Source organism: Cyprinodon tularosa, unplaced genomic scaffold (assembly GCF_016077235.1).
Source record: "Cyprinodon tularosa strain WSP-4 unplaced genomic scaffold, ASM1607723v1 ctg60, whole genome shotgun sequence".
In the NCBI taxonomy this organism is placed as follows: domain Eukaryota; kingdom Metazoa; phylum Chordata; class Actinopteri; order Cyprinodontiformes; family Cyprinodontidae; genus Cyprinodon; species Cyprinodon tularosa.
The window spans coordinates 333270-353929 of NW_024039341.1; the positions used below are offsets into that span (position 1 = coordinate 333270).

At 40.4% G+C, this 20660-nt stretch overlaps 1 protein-coding gene across 1 annotated transcript in view; it reads left to right on the forward strand.

Annotated features, from left to right (window-relative positions):
* The first annotated feature begins 282 nt into the window (after positions 1 to 282).
* Positions 283 to 20660, forward strand: part of LOC119797880 (forkhead box protein O4-like) — a 38024-nt gene continuing 17646 nt past the window's right edge. Inside the window, exons 1-3 of the mRNA XM_038307134.1 lie at positions 283 to 607; positions 726 to 812; positions 922 to 1816. Coding sequence (XP_038163062.1) covers positions 1328 to 1816 — 489 coding nt within the window. The 5' untranslated portion in view covers positions 283 to 607; positions 726 to 812; positions 922 to 1327. The remainder of the gene's footprint in view (positions 608 to 725; positions 813 to 921; positions 1817 to 20660) is intronic.

A 20660-nucleotide genomic window follows, 5' to 3' on the forward strand; every position in this document is an offset into this window, starting at 1 on the left:
GGCAGAGAAAATTACGCTCACTGAGGTATTGCTCGCAAATAATCAGCGGAGGTGAAACCGCCAAGTTCTCCCTGGAGGGCATTTGGACATCTCACCGCGCGCACTGGGCAATTCGTCACGCGCGCGTGTTCTGTTTCCAATATTTCATAAAGGAAACCAAAAAAAAAAAAGATTAGAGTGAAGCAATAGGCTACTTCATGCTTTTTATTTTTTATTTTTATTATTTTTGTATTTGAATCCCGTCGCAGATAAACTGGCGCACAAAGAATGTGGAGTTGAGCTTAAAGATTTCGCAACAGAAATGGTGGTTATGAGACAGACGCACAGAGAGAAAGAAGGTTAGAGAGGAATAGAGAAAGAGAGGGAGAGAGAGAGAGAGTCGGGGATTTCGCTGTAATCATGTTCGAAGAGTATTGATTCCGTGAGCGCACTCCAATTGGCAGCATCTCTACTATAGAGTACAGCGCCGGCGCGTCATCCTCGGCTCACATCGACTGAAGCGAGTTGTAAGCAAATGAGAACATGTGTGGCATCTGAGAGAAAGTGAGAGGAAGGAGCAAGAAGGAGGAGTGAGAAAAGCCAATTTTCTCATCCCTGACAACTGGATGTGAGATTTGATTGCCGGGTTATTTTTTTTTTCTTTTATATATATATTTTTTTTTCTTCTCGCATCCAAGGAAATGATCGATTCGTCACATGCGCACGCCTCTTCATTATAATTGCAGACAGTTGGGGTGCTGTTCAGGCTGAATGGACTTGAATATGTCGCTGCCAGCGTAATCCGTGCAGACTGGAAGATTTAATAATTCACGGTAATCACGCATTATCGCCTCACTGGATGCTCTCTACACAACCCTGTTTTTTTTTTTTTTTTAACCCCTCCTCATCTTCTTCTTTCCTGATTTTCACGTTGTCTTCTAGAGGATTTATCGACGGCTGCCTTTGCTCCCTTATCTGAAATATCATCTGTTGCTGCAACTGGAATGAAAAGCCCCCATGACTGGCTGAGGAAGGCTGGAGACTTAGTGTAATAGGATGAAAAGGATTGAATAAGACAGATTGTTTTCAACATTATTGCGCTGTAGTTAAAATGGACAAGAAATTGCTGTTATTTTTATTACTCCTCTTATCTCTACAAACAAGGTTGTGATTTTTTTTTTTTTTGGGATTGATGATGATGGTGCTACTCCAGTGAAATCCCTCTGATTGAATCTGACTGAGCTTAATAGCTGTATTACAAGCAGATTCCAACGTGAAGTGTCGCTAAAGACAGTTTTGTCCCATCCTTTTGTTTTTTATTTGAATATATTTCCCATTAAAGGGATAAATGTTGATGATGGAGGACGACGAATTGGACGCTCATCAGGTTGATCCGGATTTCGAGCCGCAGAGCCGGCCTCGCTCGTGCACCTGGCCCCTGCAATGCCCCGAGGATTTCCCCGGCGGACCAGAGGTGAGCGGGGGTCTCCCGCTGGCCGGCATCAAGGTGGAGCCGGAGGACGTCCCGGCGTGCAGAGCCGGGCTCGTTGGAGGCAATCCGGCGGAGCTGCAGCACCCGACCGGCGCCCCGGCACCGACTGGCGCGACTCACCCGTGCCTGGCCGGCGCGGCGCTCGACGTGACCGGGTCTCTGCGCAAAGCCAAGTCGTCTCGTCGGAACGCGTGGGGGAACCAGTCCTACGCGGATCTCATTACCCGCGCCATTGAGAGCACCCCGGAGAAGAGACTCACTCTGTCACAGATCTACGACTGGATGGTCCGTTATGTTCCCTATTTCAAGGATAAAGGCGACAGCAACAGCTCAGCTGGCTGGAAGGTAAGAGGTGGCGAGCCAGCGTGGCGGGGTTACGCGTGTTAATCAGTGTTAATAGTTTATTGATTCCTTATTCGCTGATCTATTAGTGCCCCCCCCCCCCCCCCCCCCCCAACATTTAAGTGCCTTGTACACATGTTAGTGTGGGATTCTGAGTCAGTTACGCATGAATAGTGCCATGTCTTATCTTGTCTTAGTTCATTACTACCTTCTGTCATTCTAATATATCGCCAAGACGGAATGTAACAGGCAGAGGCTTTCCTCCATCCAACAGAAAGCAGAAATGTCCTCAGGGTTAAAAGCAAAAATCATCTTTGTACTGTGGTGCAGTACAAAAAGTATTCATGCCTCACAGTTTTCTTTTGATATGAATACATTTTGTTACTTACCGGTAAACTGAATCAGAAAGTAAGCCTAGTAGAACCTGCCTGACAACTTGAAGTAGGCTACAAGATTTCTAAAAACAGCATGCAAGAAATTCATATTTTTTTTCTTAACATCTATCTGTCTGAGAAAGGTTAAAATACAATCTAATGAGGCTCTGAGAGGTCAGCAATCTGCAGTGTGAGCAATTACCATGAAGAAAACAAGGGCTGCAAGGGCTCACACATGACTTTATGAAAGAATACAAGACAGCATCTATAGTACCATCCAACACCAAGTAAAATATAAAGATTGGGCCAAAATTTGCTTTTATTAGAGCATCCCTGGTATAAACCAAAAGTAACACTAGAATTTAATATATCACAGAAAAGCATTTTTTTTTATGTGTGACTTTTAGGTAAAAAAAAATTTAAAAAATGAATGGACTGACAACTTTTTGGAGGGCATGATTTCTGCTACTTATAGTTTAAAACTAAACTCAGTATATCATGTGGATAGTCAAACATGGTTGTAGTGTGAGGGTCTGAATTGGTCAGCTGATTTAGGACCAGCATAACACATTAGTGGATTCTGCTCTGTTACAAAAAATCTTGAAAGAGTATATCTGATCATCGGTTTGTGACGATAAGCTCACACACACCTATGTTATGCTTTAGGACAACAATCCAAAGCATTGTTCACTTCTCCATGAATGGAGTTAAGAAGATTTCATAGTGGCCTAGTCAAAGTCTACTTAAATCTGATTGAGATGTTGCAATGCTGCAATTATTGCCATAAAAATCATCCAACATAAATAAATTGAAACAACTCTGCAGTGAAGAAAGGAACAAAGAACCTTCAAAGTAATATGAAAGACTTTTTTACTCGTTATCAAGGATGCTAGATGGCAGTTGTTGCCACCGGCAACTTATTAAGATTCAAGGAGGATTACTTTTTTTTTTTTTTTTTTTTTTTTTACTAAGGTTTAGGTGAATTGTATTAGTTGATAAATAAAATGATCATGTAAAAACTACACTTTACGCTTCGACGCATGAATAACATTGTTTGTTGACCTGAAACAAACAACACAATCTGTATTATGGGGTAAATACACTTTCACAGCTCTTGTAGATGTCAGAAGAAAATATGCATCTTTTTATTCAAGTTGCCAGTTGACATTCTTTCTTTTATCCAGCTTTTTGAAACCATCATGGATCAGTAAGTCAACAGTGTGACCCTTGTGGGAGACCACAGGTCAGCTGTCCACAATGTAAATATTCCCCACTGACCACAGTTCAGCAGAGCTGCCTGGCTTGTTGGCTGAGAGCCTAACCTCCTGGACATCTGCCCATGTTATCAGCCTCTGCTACTGGTCTCATCTTGTTTCTATTCATTACTGCCTTCTGAGGACAGCCAGAGGAGGGCAGCGAGAGCAGCGGTGCTTCTCCTGATGGTGATACTTTAAACCAAACCTTTAGAATAGATATTTAAGATATGCTTTAAAAAAAAAAAAAAAAAAAAAAAAAAAAAAAAAAAAAATATATATATATATATATATATATATATATATATATATATATATATATATATATATATATATAAAAATGTGTCCTTAATGTAGTTAAGATAGTGGATGACATTGATGTTATTTTTACCCTCTAGGACGAACAAAGGTGGGTTTTTTCATAAAAAAAGATACAAGAGAAGTAATGATTGCCTCCTTCTACATAAGGTGTTTCCTGCTTTTGACAGTTTAGCAGAGAATCTCCTTCAGCTATCCCTATAAATCCACCCCTTTTTTGCCTAATTCACAGCTGAGGTGTGTCTCCAGGTAGGTTTTGCTTCATGTTGCTATGCATTCACATCAGCAGCCTTCCACTACAGGGCCTCTGCACCCAAAGCGCTCAGGTCCCTGCCTGCTATTTATGAAACTGCAAATTAGGGGGATTGGACAGTGGCAGTCTGAGGTTCTCGGCTATTTCAGTCCACAGGCGAGACATTGACTATTCCAGGTAATGACAGGGATTAGGAAAGTCATTTAAAGCAGGCATTGCTAATGTGAGTAACAGGCCTGACCCGGTTTTGGTCAGAGACATAGTGGTAGTGTTAACATACGTTATGATGGCCCATGTGTGAACCTTGCAGCAAAAAGAACGTATCAAAAGTTTGCCCTGTAATTTTTTTATGGGGGGAACCAAACCTTTTGACAATATATATTTTTTTCTTATTGATAAAAATTTTTTTTTAAATTTTAACGTTTGCAGAAATGTAAAATAAATCCTATACGTAGCATAAAGTTAAGCAGATATCCAGTTCTGTTCGCCTTTACTCCCACTTCACCACAAAAGCTGGGGGCCAAATCCTACATATAATTTTGCAATATTATTAAGCAGTTTTATTTGACAGCAATGTTCACAATTTGATAAACACCACCTCTGTCGTCTATTATGTTTTAATCTCAGCAATATTGTGTTGGAGGAAATGTGTTTGATGTGAAGCCTTCTTTTTTTTGTTACGCCACAAAAAGAAGGGGTATGTTGTTGGTTGCTGCTGATGAAATAAAATGAAATTAGGAGGCACAGCTTTGTAGCTTGACTCCTGAGTTTAAAGGGTGGGGGTGGAATTGAGGGCAATGGATTAAAGGAAAAGACAAAATTCAAGCTCCATTAAGACCTAAATCAGAACCAAGTGAGAGGGTTCTAGAAAAATCGGCACTGGTGAACCTTCTCACCTAGGCAATACGGTTAACCTTCTATAAATATCTAATGCCTACTGACTTCTTGGAAGATTGTAGTATCCTGAGGTCACAGCCTTTTAATCAGCTCTTCTCTGGAGGGAGAATACCTAGAAATCTGTTCTTGTGTACCTGTTACACTTTCCACTTGGATTGTTGCGTTATTTTCCAGTGGTAAATAAACTGACACGTTAAACAAAATCAAGACATTATGGGGATTTTGAATGAAAATTAATTACCGGTAATGTCACAAAATCACCTTTGATCAGCGTTGAACTGTTTAGTCCGGGTTTTACCCACAAATTAAGAAACACACCAATGAGTTTAGATGCATTTATGCTGGGATGTGTGTAAGCCATTTGCAACAAAGCATCAGAGCTTGGTAGTCTGTGTCTTTGTGGGGACTATAGCAGGGGGAGGGGCTGTCTACAAGCATAGGCGTCCGTGTTTTAACCCAGTGATTTGTCTGACAGCATGTCACTCCAGTGAATGCTATATGTAGTCTCCCTCTTGACTTCATAATGCCTTTAATGATGGAGTAGCACTTGGTGTTGGGATTGCCTCGCAGGTGTCTGGAAGTTCATTAACTTTGAGGGGGTTAGATGATGCCATTGTTATAGTATGGCCCAGTTTTATTGTATATGCCAGCATGTGTGGCTCTGGGCTACAAAAGTCCATAATTGACTAATGCTTTGCAAGTATTAGGTAGAAAGATATGAGAATGATTTCTTGAATATCAATGCATTTATTTATTTATGTCTGCATTTTAATACTTTACATTCATATATTTCTTCTATGTTGTTTCAGTGCCAGGGCTGTTTCAGGCGCCTCCACTGGTCAGATCCCAGTGGATTGTGCAGCAGGTTGTGGAGAGTGCCAGGCAGTCACTCAGACGCTCTAATCCAAAGCGACTAGACTGTTATTTATAAAACAACGTAAGGGTTGAGGCTGGTGTGGGGCCAGCAGGGCAAAGGTCATTGGAGCTTCCTTTATTGACAAAAATCAGCCCGAGCAGAAAAAAAATGACAAGCTGTGTAGAAACCAGAGGGGGAAGATGACACGCTGAGAATGTAGTGAGGAAATCTCAAAGAATTGTTGTTATATTTTGTTATAGTTTTAATAGAAAATTTTGATATTAGATAAGACCAATTAAAAAAGATTTTTAATGAAGAAATGTTATGGCCCCACTCAATTATGGTGAATGCTCCTGACTTTTCAGGACACAGTCAGTAGCTGTGTTTCCATTAAACATGAAATTTCACAAATTGTAATTATGAAAATAAGTTAGCAAAATGGAAACTCTGTAATTTTGTGAAAATAAAATGACACTGAACAGTCTTTACAAATCAATGAGTTGGTTTTTCGGTAGAATCAAAATTCGTATATTTTGCAAAACTGCAATGGAAACTGTATTTTCGCATAGCATAAGTCACAAGGTCTTCAGTTCATAGCTATAGCTTGACATTTTTTTGGAATAAAGAAACATGTATTTGATGTCATTAATGTCATATCCAACATTATTTGAGAAATTCTGAGAAATGAATTATTTTGAAGTATATCACCATAAGAATTTCATGTTTGACTTGAATCAATGCAAACAATTTAAAATGCTAACTGGTAAATGGCCTGTACTTATATAAAGCTTTTTCAAGTTAGGAGACTTGACCAAAGCGTTTTACACTATATTCAGTCATTCACCCATTCATGCACACACTGATGGTGGCAAGCTACATTGTAGCCACAGCTGCCCTGGGGCTCACTGACAGAAGCGGGGCTGCCGTACATTGGCGCCACTGGGCCCTCTGACCACCATCACTAGACAATGCAGGTGAAGTGTCTTGCCCAAGGACACAACGACAATGAAAGTCAGAGCCGGGGCTTGAACCGTCAATCCTTTCAGGGCAAACTCCTACATCTGACGCCACTGTCGCCCCTATTTAAAGACTTTGCCTATTTTTTTTTCATCTATTTTTATTTTAATACCCTAATTTTCACATCCAGAAGTATTTACAACAAGACCAGATCATAAAGTTAATCTTACTGATTTTTAATGTAGAGACAGACTCTTGTAATCCTTCCCCCGACTCAGAAGCTTCAGTCAACAGAGCATTATAATAGAAAACATGACTGAAAAGGCTTGGAACTTTCAGAGTGTTTAAGGTCACACGCTTAATCTGTTGTATGAGCATGTACTAATATACTTTATGCTTGCTCACTTAATGATGGAAGAGAGGGGCCGGGGGGTTACAAGCCTTCAGCTGACTCAGTTTATCCTCCGTCTTGGCTCAGAGGAGCTAACTTATTTGGGATGAGACAGAAGCATGCACATGCTTGCACTCACTCAAAATGAGAGCATATCATCCATGCTGGACAGATTAATGGTGCATGATTTTGGGCACCTTACATCTCTCCTCTACCTGGAGCCAATTCTTGCAGTATATTTAGTTTGAATCAAGTAACTGATGCCAAGAAGCCCATTTTCACTGCCACCCTCTCCCACAGCAGCCTTCAGGCAGCGGTGACAGTTTATTTCTCACTGAAATGATTAATGTACATGCAAATTACCAAGGCATGGGCATGCATTCAAATATGGGAGACAGCAATCAGGAGAGAGTAAAATGAAAAACAATATTCCTTTGCCTTTGATATTATTTTGCAGCCACTTATCACAATATATACCAGACAGCCTTTTATCTCCCCATTTATCTTTCAGTGTTCTTCGTATGTTCGGTCTTTCTACCCGTTAAACATTCTATACATTCTTTCTGTCTCAGTGGTTTTAGGTATAAGGGCCAAGTGAGGTGAGGAGTCTCTCCCAAGGGAATTGCGGCGTCAGGGTTTTGAGCTTTAGCCATGAGACAGATTGCCTCAAGCAGTGCACCTCCTCTTGTTTGAATGGAATCTCATATCTGGCATTATCACCAAGATAATTGGATAACCTGAATTTTACCCTGATCAGATAGCAGCTGGATTTTTTTTTTTTTAGGAGATTGTGATATTCTCATTTTACCATATTTGGGCTCATTTCTATGTCCTGTTGGGTTGAACTCAAGTTGTTTTTTAGCCAGTCTCTGATAATTTGATGACATTTTCAAAGGATTGGTTTAACAGTTTTGAAGCGAGGTTTTGATAAATTGTTAAGGGCAAAAAGTCAAAATACAACCATTTATCTATCTATCCATTGACCTACAGTTAGTTTATTTGCTGGTCCAAGGCGTATATATCTTTAAACTATTTCAATGAGAAGCCCAAAGCCTCTGATCAAACAACTCACTGTTTTAGTCTGTTCAGAATAGTTGAATCTGGTAAATCCCATGTGGGTTAATGTACCAATTATGCAAAAAAGGTAATGTGAGGTGTTATTTTCTATCAGCATTTAATATCTTCCAGGAAATAGGTAAATGTCTTTGTGTCCTCATTTAGTATTAATCCAGATTATCTGGTACCAGTGGCTGAATCTTAGTCTTAGAGGGCCTGGAATCAAAGTGGACTCCTGCCATCTTAAAACTACTCAAAATCAATATAAGAATCATTTCTTGTGCACAAACAAGAAATCTGACTTTGCTCAATCTAGTCACTAAAGCCTCATAGGAATTTATGCAAACTCCATTTCATAAACCTTTAATGCACTATCATGTTTGCATTGGGTCTTTGTTTGAACAGAAGTCAGTGATTATTTACACAAGAAATAGAGGTTTGTGTTTTCTACAGCAAGATCAGTGGTGGTACACTGCTTCTAAACTCCATTTTTGGGTGTAAATACTCATACATTTTGGTCAAATACCCCCCACCCCCACACCAACTGCAAATATGAGAGTGACTTGAATGATGAGATGTAGGAAGTTTTTGGATTATGAGGTTGGATTTGTTTTAAGAGGGTAAAGACCTGCTCTCTCAGACTAGCAGTTAGCTTTGGCCTTCTACAACTAGTCTGGATTTGTAGTAAATGAAGACCCAAGAATACTGTGTCATCTAGTGCATGTAAGATATTAACTACTTACCGTATGATCTTTTAACAGATCCTCATCCAACTCATCCAACTACGCATTTAATCCTGGTTTCGCTTTCCTTGGCACAGTAAAACCTTTTGTCCACAATTTTCTGTTCCCATTGCACTTTTTAGCGGGTTGATTTCTAGTATACCCGCAGGCTCACAAACACATATTTGCAGAAAACAGACAACTATATTTCTTCTTCAAACCACTCTGGTTGGAACACCCTGTTCTTCAGCTGTGAATCTTTTTCTTCGACTGTTTGTGGAATCACATTTTGTCTGTTATTTTTATTTTTTGGGCTCATATTTGTTTGAATGTTTTGCAACCTGTCTGACCTTTTTTTTTTTTAAATGCCACATTAAGAGGGTGTGGCTGGGTTTAGTGTGCTCTTTGGGGTTTCGGACAAAGCCACTCTTAGCTACAGGGACAGAATGTAGTGTTCATCTCTTTTTGAGGCCATGTTTGGTTTGATGCCATGGAGATCTAATTGGCCAAGAGAGGCCTTAGGAGTTACACCACTGGAGTGTGATGAGGATATCTCTCTTGTTTTTCCGTTGGGCCAACCTCTTAAAAAAACTACAAAAATGAAATGTGGTGACATTGCTATTGGTTGGCATTTGCATATAAAATACTCAAATTTTACAGAACTGGAAAAAGTAGATGATTTGTTTAAAAAAATATGGGAAGATTCACAGATCTTTGTAAATGGAGAGACAGTAATAATCTCGAAAAATGATTCTTAAATAATATTTTCCTGAAATTGTTTACAGAATTAACATTGAATCTCTCCCCATGAAAATAAAGTCTTAAAAAATATGTTTGAATACTGTTCTCAATATAATAAAATTTATAATAAATATATCTGAGTAGTATATTCAAAGTTAATATGTATTCGAGGTTACATTAAGAATGGTACACTGGATATTGACTGTCTTGGTCTAAAACCAAGATAGAGTTGTCTGATTTAAGAGAAATAGTGTGGCTCAATTGCCAGAAAGCGCCTCAGATCTTCACCTGAATGTGTTGGCCTTTGCTGTGGTTGAAATTTTGGACGCTGTGTGTAGAGGCACGCTTGTTGCTTATCTGTGTCAGTATGCACGACGAGTGATTGCTGTAGTGTAGAGAGATGTGAATGCGTCCCTCTCTCCTTTATGAGTGCGTCTGTGTGTGCATGTGGGTGTGTTGTGTTGGAGGTGGTGGTGGTGTGGGGGGCTGATGGGCTCAGTGGGAGCCCAGGTCCCGGGGGAACAGCTCTCGTTAATAATTCAGACGAGGCTCATTATCAAGGCAGCGCAGATTTCTCCCTGATTCCACCTTAATTGCAGGCAGGCTGCTCCACTCAGCCAGGCAGTAGTCACGCTGGGTTGACTCTCTCTTGTCTTTTTTTCCCCCCCCTCCACCAATACAGCGCCCGCTCAGCTCTGCCCCGTCTCCGGGACTCACCTCTGTCACAGTGAGACAGCCTCTGGCTAGTTTGCTTCATGTTAACGTGCGCCTTAATAGAGTAAGGTACAGCAAAATGGTCTATTTTTACTTGTAATTAAAGATATGCTTCATGCATTTTCCATTAAATGGAGACCATACCTTGCTTGTGCATTGCCATGAAATGTTTTAACACCATAGCCTGTAGGATGGTACAGAAAGTCCCATAATGAATGAATTAAAAATCTTAACTAATATTCACAAAAGTCCACAATTCATTATTGGAAGAATCCATTTTTATGAAAAAGTAGACAATAACTATTCTCGTCTTTCTTTTGTATTACTGGTGAAGATTCTCAGTCATTCAGGTCATAGTCATTCCAAAAAACTAAAAAAAAAAACGAACCACTGGACTTTGTTTTCCAAGTTTGAAGACATTTCGCTTTCGACATTATTTGTTATCGCTTAGAAACATGCAAATTAAACCTTAAAACAGGTCCACCCCTTCATAATGGGGAGTTGTTGAGGTCGTTGTTGGCTTGCAATACCGATACTGGCCTATGCCTCTATCAGGTTTTGCAGTATTACACAAGTGTAACAGGAATTACACTTTTATATTGTGTGTCTTTAATAGACATGCACTCGTCAGGGCTTCGGGAGCTGATTGCAAAAATCTGTATATGCTAATATAAATTCTTCAACTGCTCGCTCATGTACATGGACAGCGCATTATCAGGTATCAAAATTATAAGAGATGAGTAAGTATTGTGAACTGATCACTGTTTTAGTTAAGGAGGCAATGGAGACAAGCGTTTATAAATCAAATATAAGGAAAATAATATTAACAAAGGATGATAAGGCATGCTCTTAAGAGGTTTGTAGGTAGCATTTAAAAAAGCAGTTTTAATTTTGTCCTAGACTGACTGTTTCCTTATCCTACCTCCAGCATAGACTCCGCCCAGCAGTCGTATTCTCTTCCTTCTCCACCCTGCTTTTCACAGGCTCCTCTGAACCCCCACTGTCATTCTTCCACCTCCAGCAGTTACTGTAGCCTCGGCTATCCATAGCCTCTCGCTGCTCATTCTCCTTGGCTGGCTTCTCCAAAATACTCTGATTTCCTGCTGCTCCTGTCTGAGCTCAGGAATGCCGTCTCACCTCATCTCTGTTTTACGGGTGATTTGTCCCCCTCTTTTGTGCACCCTGACAAAAATAAAATAGAATAAAACAGAACAGAACAAGCGTAGGAGAAAGATGTATGTCAGCTGAGAAAAAAACAACACAACTGGCACTTAAAATTGGTCTTCATAATGACTGGCCGATCATGGCCATTCACATGAAAATGATCGATATCCCATATTCACTGATTAAATGGTGCAAATCTAGTTTTTAATTCTTTAAATCTTGCATCTTCATTATGAAACAAATCTAAAAATGAGTCATAATACCTTATAAAGCACAGAAAATGTCTAATAGGTTTTCCTTTAATTATGAGCTTTGTGAAATATTATAATGGTGGGTTTATCCTTGAAATCGCCCATGGCATATTATCATACTGATGACATTGTAGAACGTGATTGATATCACACTACAATAATACCCCTCTTCATGCCCATCTATAAGCTTATGTAATGTGTCTTGTCTTCATACTGTAATTTACACTGACTGATGGCTTTCCATCCAGTCCATTTAGTGAAGCCCTGCAGAGAGATCAGCATAATGGGCCTGATCTTGTCATACATGTATATGAATATTTCAAATCATGCCATTGTAACTAGATGGGGGGACCTTTAGATAAACAACACAGATGCTTCTTCCCTCTTTGCCCGCGCTTGAAGATGAAGTGCACTCCAAGCTGTATTTTCTCTCCCTGCCTCAAAACTGGCTTTCCACAAATCACGGTGCCCATATTTCCTAATTCAATTTTTCTCCCTGTCTGATATCTCTTCCTGTATGCAAGCAATTGATGGCTTTGCGCTTGTGCGTGTGTGCGTGTTTAAGGGCGTGCACGCCGCTGCTTCTGTCCCTGAGAAAGAGATGATGTACACCGACGTAAACGATGTATTTCACAACACTCCATCTCCAGACCCTTCCTGGCAGCCATGTGCTGGGTCGCTCGCTTCTCTGAGCTTGTCCATCAAGCGTCCCTCCCAACCCTCCTGTCACGGGCCAAAGAATTGTGGGAGGAGAAAGTGGAGCGTGTAAGGGGCCGCCGATCAGTTTACCTGAGCTTGGCGGTCCAGACGAGTGATGGAGGGAGCCGTGGCATAAAGGGAAATGTAGTTAATGCCTACTGATTGGAGCAGGTGGATGGGGGGGAAATAGAGGGATGGTATTTGAAAGGAGAGGTAGCAAGAGTTATGCCCAGGAAATATGCTTGTTATGCTAATGGTGGCTATGCTGCAGCTGAACCACGTGTTCAGGACTGATGGATAGAGCCGCAGAGGTCACATTAGGTGGCTAAGAGTTGAGCTCCCTGCTGAGTGTTAATGTCAGCTCATTTCTGCTCAGAGGCCAAAAGCATTAGAAAAAAATTTGATCACATTTGGGAATCTTGTAAAGTAGTTTGCAATAGTATTCACACACCTGAAATCTTTTAGAATTAATTTCTCAAATTGTACTGAATCATGTCCTGTTCTGGACTTTGCAGCTATTGTTAAATGAGTGCCTTGCAGATATTTATTAAGGACACTCAATGTTTATGTTGGTGAAGCAACTCATGCATGAACAAATGAGCATGGGAGAGGCGTCATGTGTGTGAGGAGGTGACTGGATTTGTGGGAGGTTATGGGGTGACTGTAAGAACAGCTGGGATAGAAAGGGTGGAGTTGGGGGGGGCAGGCTTATTGATATTTTACGGTCATGTAGGGGGTTGAAATTCTTCAGATCAGTATGTGAGTTGCATAAATCTGGGTCAGGACACTGGCTCCTGTGTTTAGTATGCTGACCGTGTGAGGTCTGGATTTTTAGTCTACTTGTAGCCCTGAATGAACTGAGCACGTCTGCCTTGCTCTGTCTCCAGACTGTCTCCTCTACCTTCCCGTCTTTCTCGTGGACTCATTTTTCAGCTTCTTTTTTCGTCTGAGGCTCTTTCCCCTCTACTTCTTAGTTTTTTGTTTTTTTCTCAGAGCCAAGAGCATTCTTCCAAACCCTTTTCTGTCTCTGTGCCTTTTTTCTTCCCGTACTTTAGGCTCTTTTTTTTCTCTCGACTACACTTCTCTTTTTTACTGTCAGTCACTCACAGCTTTCCCTTCTTTCCTCTCTTGTTCTATTTCACACACACACAGTCCTCCCCACAAAGTAGCCTTTTTATCACTCATTTCCCTCTTCCCTTGCTTATTTCTCCTGCTCCTTTCATGTGCTTTTGAAATTCCCTTTTCATCTTTAGCAGTTTTCCTCTCTTGCTCACACACACTGAACACACACAGTCACACGCACACAGGCCCATTCAGTCATTCTTTTATTATTCCAAAACTAAAGTGATAAATGGCTCTCTTTCTTCTCCCTAAATGTCACTCGGGGAATTGTCTCTGCTCACTGATTGACTGAAGTAGAGGGTTGGCCACACATGCACATGTGCCAGTCATGTGCACTTGCGAAGTCAGGGTAAAGACTGAAGAGGGAGGCGAGACAGAGAGGTAATATCTTCTTAAAAATATTGACATCCAGCAGGGTAACTGCAACTTTAAGCATAACAACATAAGCATCATCAAATGCGATCTCATAGTGAAGAAGCTGGTGGCAAATACTGTTATACTTTTTTTACTGCAAGACTGTACTGTAAGCTGATTTTAGCCAGAACAACTAAACAAAGGCCAGCAGCAAGGTTCTCATAGATAAGAGAAAAATCTTTTTTGATTCAAGTCAAAAAACAAAATTTAGACTTATAATATTAGGATCTAATACCTAGTATTACAATTATGACCATAATTAAACATTTTAAAAGAAAAAAATGTGTATCTAAAAAAGTATATTAATGTTTCAGAGCTTATATTCAAGTTTGTACACTAACTTCCTATAGTTGAAATCCTTCAAACATAGACCAACTCCTTGTACTTCTGGTACTCCCAAAGGTCTTTCCTGGGCCCTCTTTTATGTGTTATACATTTCCTCCAATTTATATATATTTTTTCAAACTTTACTCCTTAACCTCTCTCTTTTCCCATTTGTGTTAATGGTACCATTCTCAAACAGCATCTTTAAATTAAATAGATGTGAAAGTGAAATAATCCATATTGGTCCTAAATCCATTTCATCAAATCTTACAATTCATTAAATCTTATTTTCTTTTAAGACCCCCTATGTAAGGTTATAGAATATTCACAAACTGAGATAATTTCATTATACAATTATCAAAGGCCAGAAAGACTTAACATAATGCGGGAAAATATGTGTGGTAGTAAGTAGGGTTAATAATGCTCAGTCATCTTTCTAATGTCTCACTCACCCAGCCTCAGGTGCTGGAGTCTGAAAAAGGTCAAGACGACTGGTGGTTACATGTCGTATTCCCTTATTTCATCCTCTTCACTTCACTCAAAAGGAACCAAGAGGAAAAAGGGAGTCGTGAGCCCAGCCAGCCAGGATACTACTCTGTGTCATCTTTACTTTGCAAACCAGTGAAAAGACATTTAACAGGGAGGCCGTTGGAAGGCAGACAGAGAAGACTCGTGCATGCAATGAAGAAAGGATGAACATTTTAATTGATTGAGACAGAGAGAAAAAGATGGGAAAATAAGTGGGGAAATGGAGAAATAGAATAGTAGAGAGTAGATTATAGAGCTTCTATGCAGGACTGGAAGTTAGACTTGGCTGCACTTCAGCTGCACTCTGCACACTTCAGCTCAAGTGTGGCTCCATTAGTGCAGTCCCACTGCACTGAGAATGCCATGCACTCTAAGATGTAACACACACATATGCACACATACATGCACAGACGGTGAATTTCAGTTCCAATGTTGCTGCTAGTCCATGCAAAGCCCCACAGACATACTGTACAGTTAATTTACAGCAGCACTGTAAATGCACTCAGATGTACATTTACCCAAAAAGCTACACTGACCTTGTACTGCTCTCCGTTCACCTATTCCTTCTGTCCCACGCTCGCATACATACATACATACACACACGCATTGAAGTCTCTTCACTATCCACCGGATTGCTTCCCATCAAAATAAATAATTAAATGGGTGCAATAACAGCCTTTGAAAAAAAAAAAGATCCTTCAATTAGTGCAAAATGGGTAAATGGTGCGGGGTAGGGGTAGTGAGAGGGGGAGGAGAGGTATCACTGTAGACACGCACACATATATGTGCTGTTACATAAGGCAAATCATGACCCATGACATTTTTTACACAGTTGTGCAATGGTAATTTTCCCCTCCCTTCCAATCAGCTTAGAGAAGCTTTCTCTCCTTGAAGCCTTGCAAGTGATCATACAAGAGGCCATGGGGGGGAGATTGGTATTAGTGGCAAAGAGGTGACAAAAGAGCAGCTGAGGGGATGCTTCTTGGGTCAGGGCTTTATCCATGTGTATGAATGTGTTGATCTAGGAGAATAAAATTCAGGGAAATACTTTTGATGGAATTTTCCAAACAGGAATAGGATGCAGTTATTTAAATTATAGATTTTTTTCTGCTATGCTTCTTTGTCACAATTAGACATTTCAGATCCTCAAACTACCTTTGTCATAAAAAAACTAGATAGTTAATGAAAAATACAGCCTTTAAATTATAATTTTCTCTGTTAAGGGAGAAAGCCCATTCAAACAACACTAGCCATGTCACCCAATTTCCTTTGCAGGAAATCTTTAAAAAAAAACTGGCGGTGAAACTTTACTTTACATTGCTGTAAAGGAATGGTGATCCACTTTCCTTTACGGCAACTTGAATTCTTTGGTTTTGAAATAGGACCAGGTGTAGGCCTTTCTGATGTGCTTTAGATCAGGATTTCTTAACCCTGATTCACCAGCCCTACTGTCCTACGTTAGGTGATTAACTGCCCCCACACACCACACATAAATGAACAAGTCATCAACAGGATTTTTGAGAATTTAATGGCCGCTGATGAGGTAATGCGAATCTTACAGTGGGCCTTGAAGACCAGGGTTAAGAAACCCTGCTTTAGATCAGTGTTTCCCAGTCCTGGTCCTCAAGTACCCCTGTCCTGCAAGTTTTAGGTATCTCCTTGGTGCTACACACCTGACTTATATGAAGGGATCATTAACAGGTTTCTGCAGCACCTCATGGATGCTGAGATCATGCAATCATTGGGAATGGGTGTGTGTCAACAGAGAGACATCCAAAACACGAAGAATAAAGGTACTTAATGACCAGGATGCTTTAGATCATTGTCCTGCATAATGTACTTCAGGGTAAAGTCGCAAACTGATGCAAGCATTTTAAGCATCAACTCAACCCCATACATTATAATACCACCACTATCATGTATACTGTTAGTTAGATGCTTATTTAGCTTTACAACAACTGTCACCACATGCACACGTTACATAAGAGTCTATATGTTTCTTCTCAGTCCACGGTGCATCTCACAAAGGTTTTCAGGTTTATCAAGGTTTTGTTTTGTGAAATTAATGGCCCTTCACGTTTTTTTCCCTTTCTTTGGAACTTGTCAATGAAAACAGTCTTCAACAGCTATTAACATAAAGATTAAACTTACTCTGGAATTTATTTATTTTTTTCAGATAAACAGTGCTTATACCTAAATGTTACTTTGCTATTTTTCATGTGAACTTGTGTGGTTTTACAAAATGTGTCAGGTAACATTCTTGGTGCTGCTCTTATAGAGTTGAACGATGGCTATTGTATTTGAATTTTCATCAAATAGTGCATGCTGGTATAGGTTTTTGTCACTGGTACATCGTTTTTTCATCATAGTCCTACGTAGAATGTCAAACTCAAACTCGACCATGGGTTTAAAAATGTTCAAGCTCAAAAGATCTTCCCATTGCATACAGTACTAGCAGCATCGCTTTGCTCACTCTTCATGCTTCAATATGGCTGAGCTAAGCTTAATAGGCTGTTATTGTCCCTTGTCCTCACCACACCCCTGCTTAACCCCCACCACTCAACTCCACACTTAGCCCTGTCCCTCAAGGTCTCTTGGCGCTGTCCACTTTGTTGGCATTTTTCAAAATTTGTCTGGGGGCAGGGTTATGTTTTTACATTGGGTTAGTTCTTCAACTGATGCAAGAAAAGCTTGTCATGAAAAATCCAAAGCCCGGCTTGGTTCTTTCGTGTTCAATCAGAGCAATTTATGTTTTCCTCCCTCGGCTGGGAAAGCCTTAAAGGTGTACAAACTCAAATAAAATCTGTTAAACATAAACCCTGTTTCTTCAGGTAAATTAAACAGGTAAATCACATAGAAACAAATTTAGATCTTTAAGGGGGCATACAGTTTTAGAGTGTAAAGGATTCCATTTCCAACCATAAAAAATAATTATGCATGTCTATATAAGACTATAGTAACATTCCTATGGGTTTTCACTGTAGCCTGCTTCAGTCAGTTAGTGACTTGCTTATAGTGCAATCAGTAGTTTCCTATTTTTATATCTGTTTCAGAGCATCCAAAACCTATCAGTGTTTCAGATGAGCAGGCATCTGTCCAGGTTGCATTGCACAACCTCATGATATTGCTGTCCTGCTGTCATCAGCTGGGTTGTAGCGCTTAACTGCATCCACAGCTGGTGCCAACACCAAGCTCACTGATGTTTTACTGGGACAAGTGTATTATGGAATCAGCCTTAATCTGTCTGTGATAAATGCTCTGACGGTAATGCAAACAGATGGATCCCTGAGCCATAGAAAGTTATGGAGCTAAGCGGAACCACTGTGGGCAAATTAGCCCTTTTGCTAACAGAGCTACTCTTCTGCAGGCTGCTCTGTTTACTTAAAACATCTCACGTGTTGATTGTGGTATTTGCTTTGCTAACCAGGTCAAAAGAACTGAGGGAATATAATTGAAGTTAAAGAGATTGTTCTATAAAAGGTTTGTGAAACAAGGCTATAAATGTACAGTTTTAAGGAACAGAAACACATAGCTGCAAAGTAATCATAAAGGATAGATGGCTTTTGATAATTTTTACAAATCAAAATGGAACATGGGTTAGAATCACCAAATAATTTTTTCCCCCAGCTTTTTAATGTCATTCCACTGTCACAAGTACAGAGCAACGAAATGAACTCTCTGCATTTAACCCATCCCCTAGGGGAGCAGTGGGCTTCCATTGTGCAGCGCCCGGGGAGCAGTGTGGAGTTAAGGGTCTTTTGCTCAGGGACCCAGAGTGGCAGTCTATGGGAGTGGGGCTTAAATCAGAACCTCTGGATTCCAAGCTCTATGCCCTAACTAGTGTTGCGTCGATGCCATTTTTTGACCCCGATACCCATACCTGATACCTGGCTGTGCAATATTGGCAGATACTAATACCATACCGATACCATCTGTTTGAAATTGTGTGTGTGTGTGTATATATGAAGAACTGCATGCTACTTGGATGTAAAATAATTGCCATCATGGCTTTGTCAAGCTGCTGCCTACCTTTGTGAAGCAGGAAAAAGACTAATACAAAGTGAATCCAGTAGAACTTTTTATTGCCTACCTGGAATGGGTGACAATAGTTGAATAAACTTTTGGCTCCATAAAAATGGTATCGGTGCCCTATTTGTTGGTACTTGCTGAAAAATGAAAAAAAAAACAATAACAAAAAAGCAAATCAGCTCATGCCTCAGATGTGTAGAATGCTTGTTCCACCTTACTTCATTCAAGAGCAGGTCAAGTAGCAATGATGCTCAGTCCAAGGAGATCAGCTGGGTTAAAGAATGTGAGTGAAAATAAAAGCAGGAGACTGGAAAGATCTTAACTAGTAAAGATAAAACATAAAGTGGATAAATGAGGAGGAGGGGGGAAAGCTGTGACATGTGGAGCTTTGAGAGCATACATTGACACTGGAAGGGACAGAAAGGGTTCAGAAGAGATTAAGGGGGAAACAGGTTAAGATGGGTGGAGGCAGCGAGAGTGACAAAAGGGGAGACGATGACAGAGGAGGGTACTGTGATGGGCCCTCTGAGGTGGGGTGATTGCGTGACTGAGAGCAAAGTGCATTGCCGTGTGTGTAATACTCTCAAGACGGATATTAAGACGTGCTGCCCGACTCATGCAGTCACTGCCCGCTCTCTCTTTTTTTTCTCGCATGCTCTCCTCCCTTCTGCTCCCTCCGTCTCCACTAATGATCCTCGCGTACTGCCACACTGCAGGGCTGAGTGATGCCCACTGACAGCCGCGCTCAGGCGGAAACACTGCAGCCCCCCTTCCAGGAGTGCCAGGACACACAGACCCACACACACACAAAGAACATATAGAAGTGTAGCACCCCTAACATATGTGTCTTAGTCCATTCAGTACTTCTGACAGATGTGTATTTACATTTATGGGACCTTGACAGTTTGTGCACAATAACTGAACCTCCCAGTGTTGCTTACAGCCATGCACTTATTGTAAATGTGCCTCCATCCATCCTCCTCTGTCTTCAGGTGTTTGTGATGGATAGCTGTGGGCCATCAGAGTAATCACTGGGTACAGCTTGCTGGGGAATGATGCCACCAGCAAATCTTTTGCCCTGTAAGTTTGTTGGGGAATGTGTTTTTAAAAGGAGACTTTGTGAAAATGTGTGGACAGTAACGATGCTCAAAGTGGAGCAGGATTGAAATTGCCCTGCAAAGATGCAAGATAGTCCACTTTGAAATACAAAGCATCTTCTATTTGTCACTTTTTGTGAACTGCATATGGGTTTGTAGAAAAAATCATGTATACGGTACCTTATTTTGACCTCGAGATATACAATCAGAGTTCTGTGGTTGATTTCTGATTTATCTTCGAACTCTCATTACTGTACCAACTTAAGCTGATTCAAATTTCTCTTTAAAAAGTATAAGCAATGCTATATGCAATTGCTATTATTTGGTAACCTTTTTGTTTTAGGATTGTTTGCATCAAAAATAAGGATGATCCCTGTGAGAGAGAAACTCCTGAAGGAGTTCACAATTAAAATTGTATTTTTTATTAGCAGTAAGCATGGTTAGAGATGCTACAAATACTCAAACAACTGTCTGTCTGTATTTAATAGAAAATATGCAACAAAGTTGGACTACCTGTATTGTCCCAGTGGGAAATTCAGGATCCTATATTTAGACCAAGATTTCCCAATGGCTTCTAAATCCAGGCTGATTCATCCCAGACTAAGGTTGAAAGCTTGAAAACATACAGCTGAATGGTTTAGCTCTAACAAACTAAGCCTTCCTAGTATCCCTCATTCTCCCCTTCAG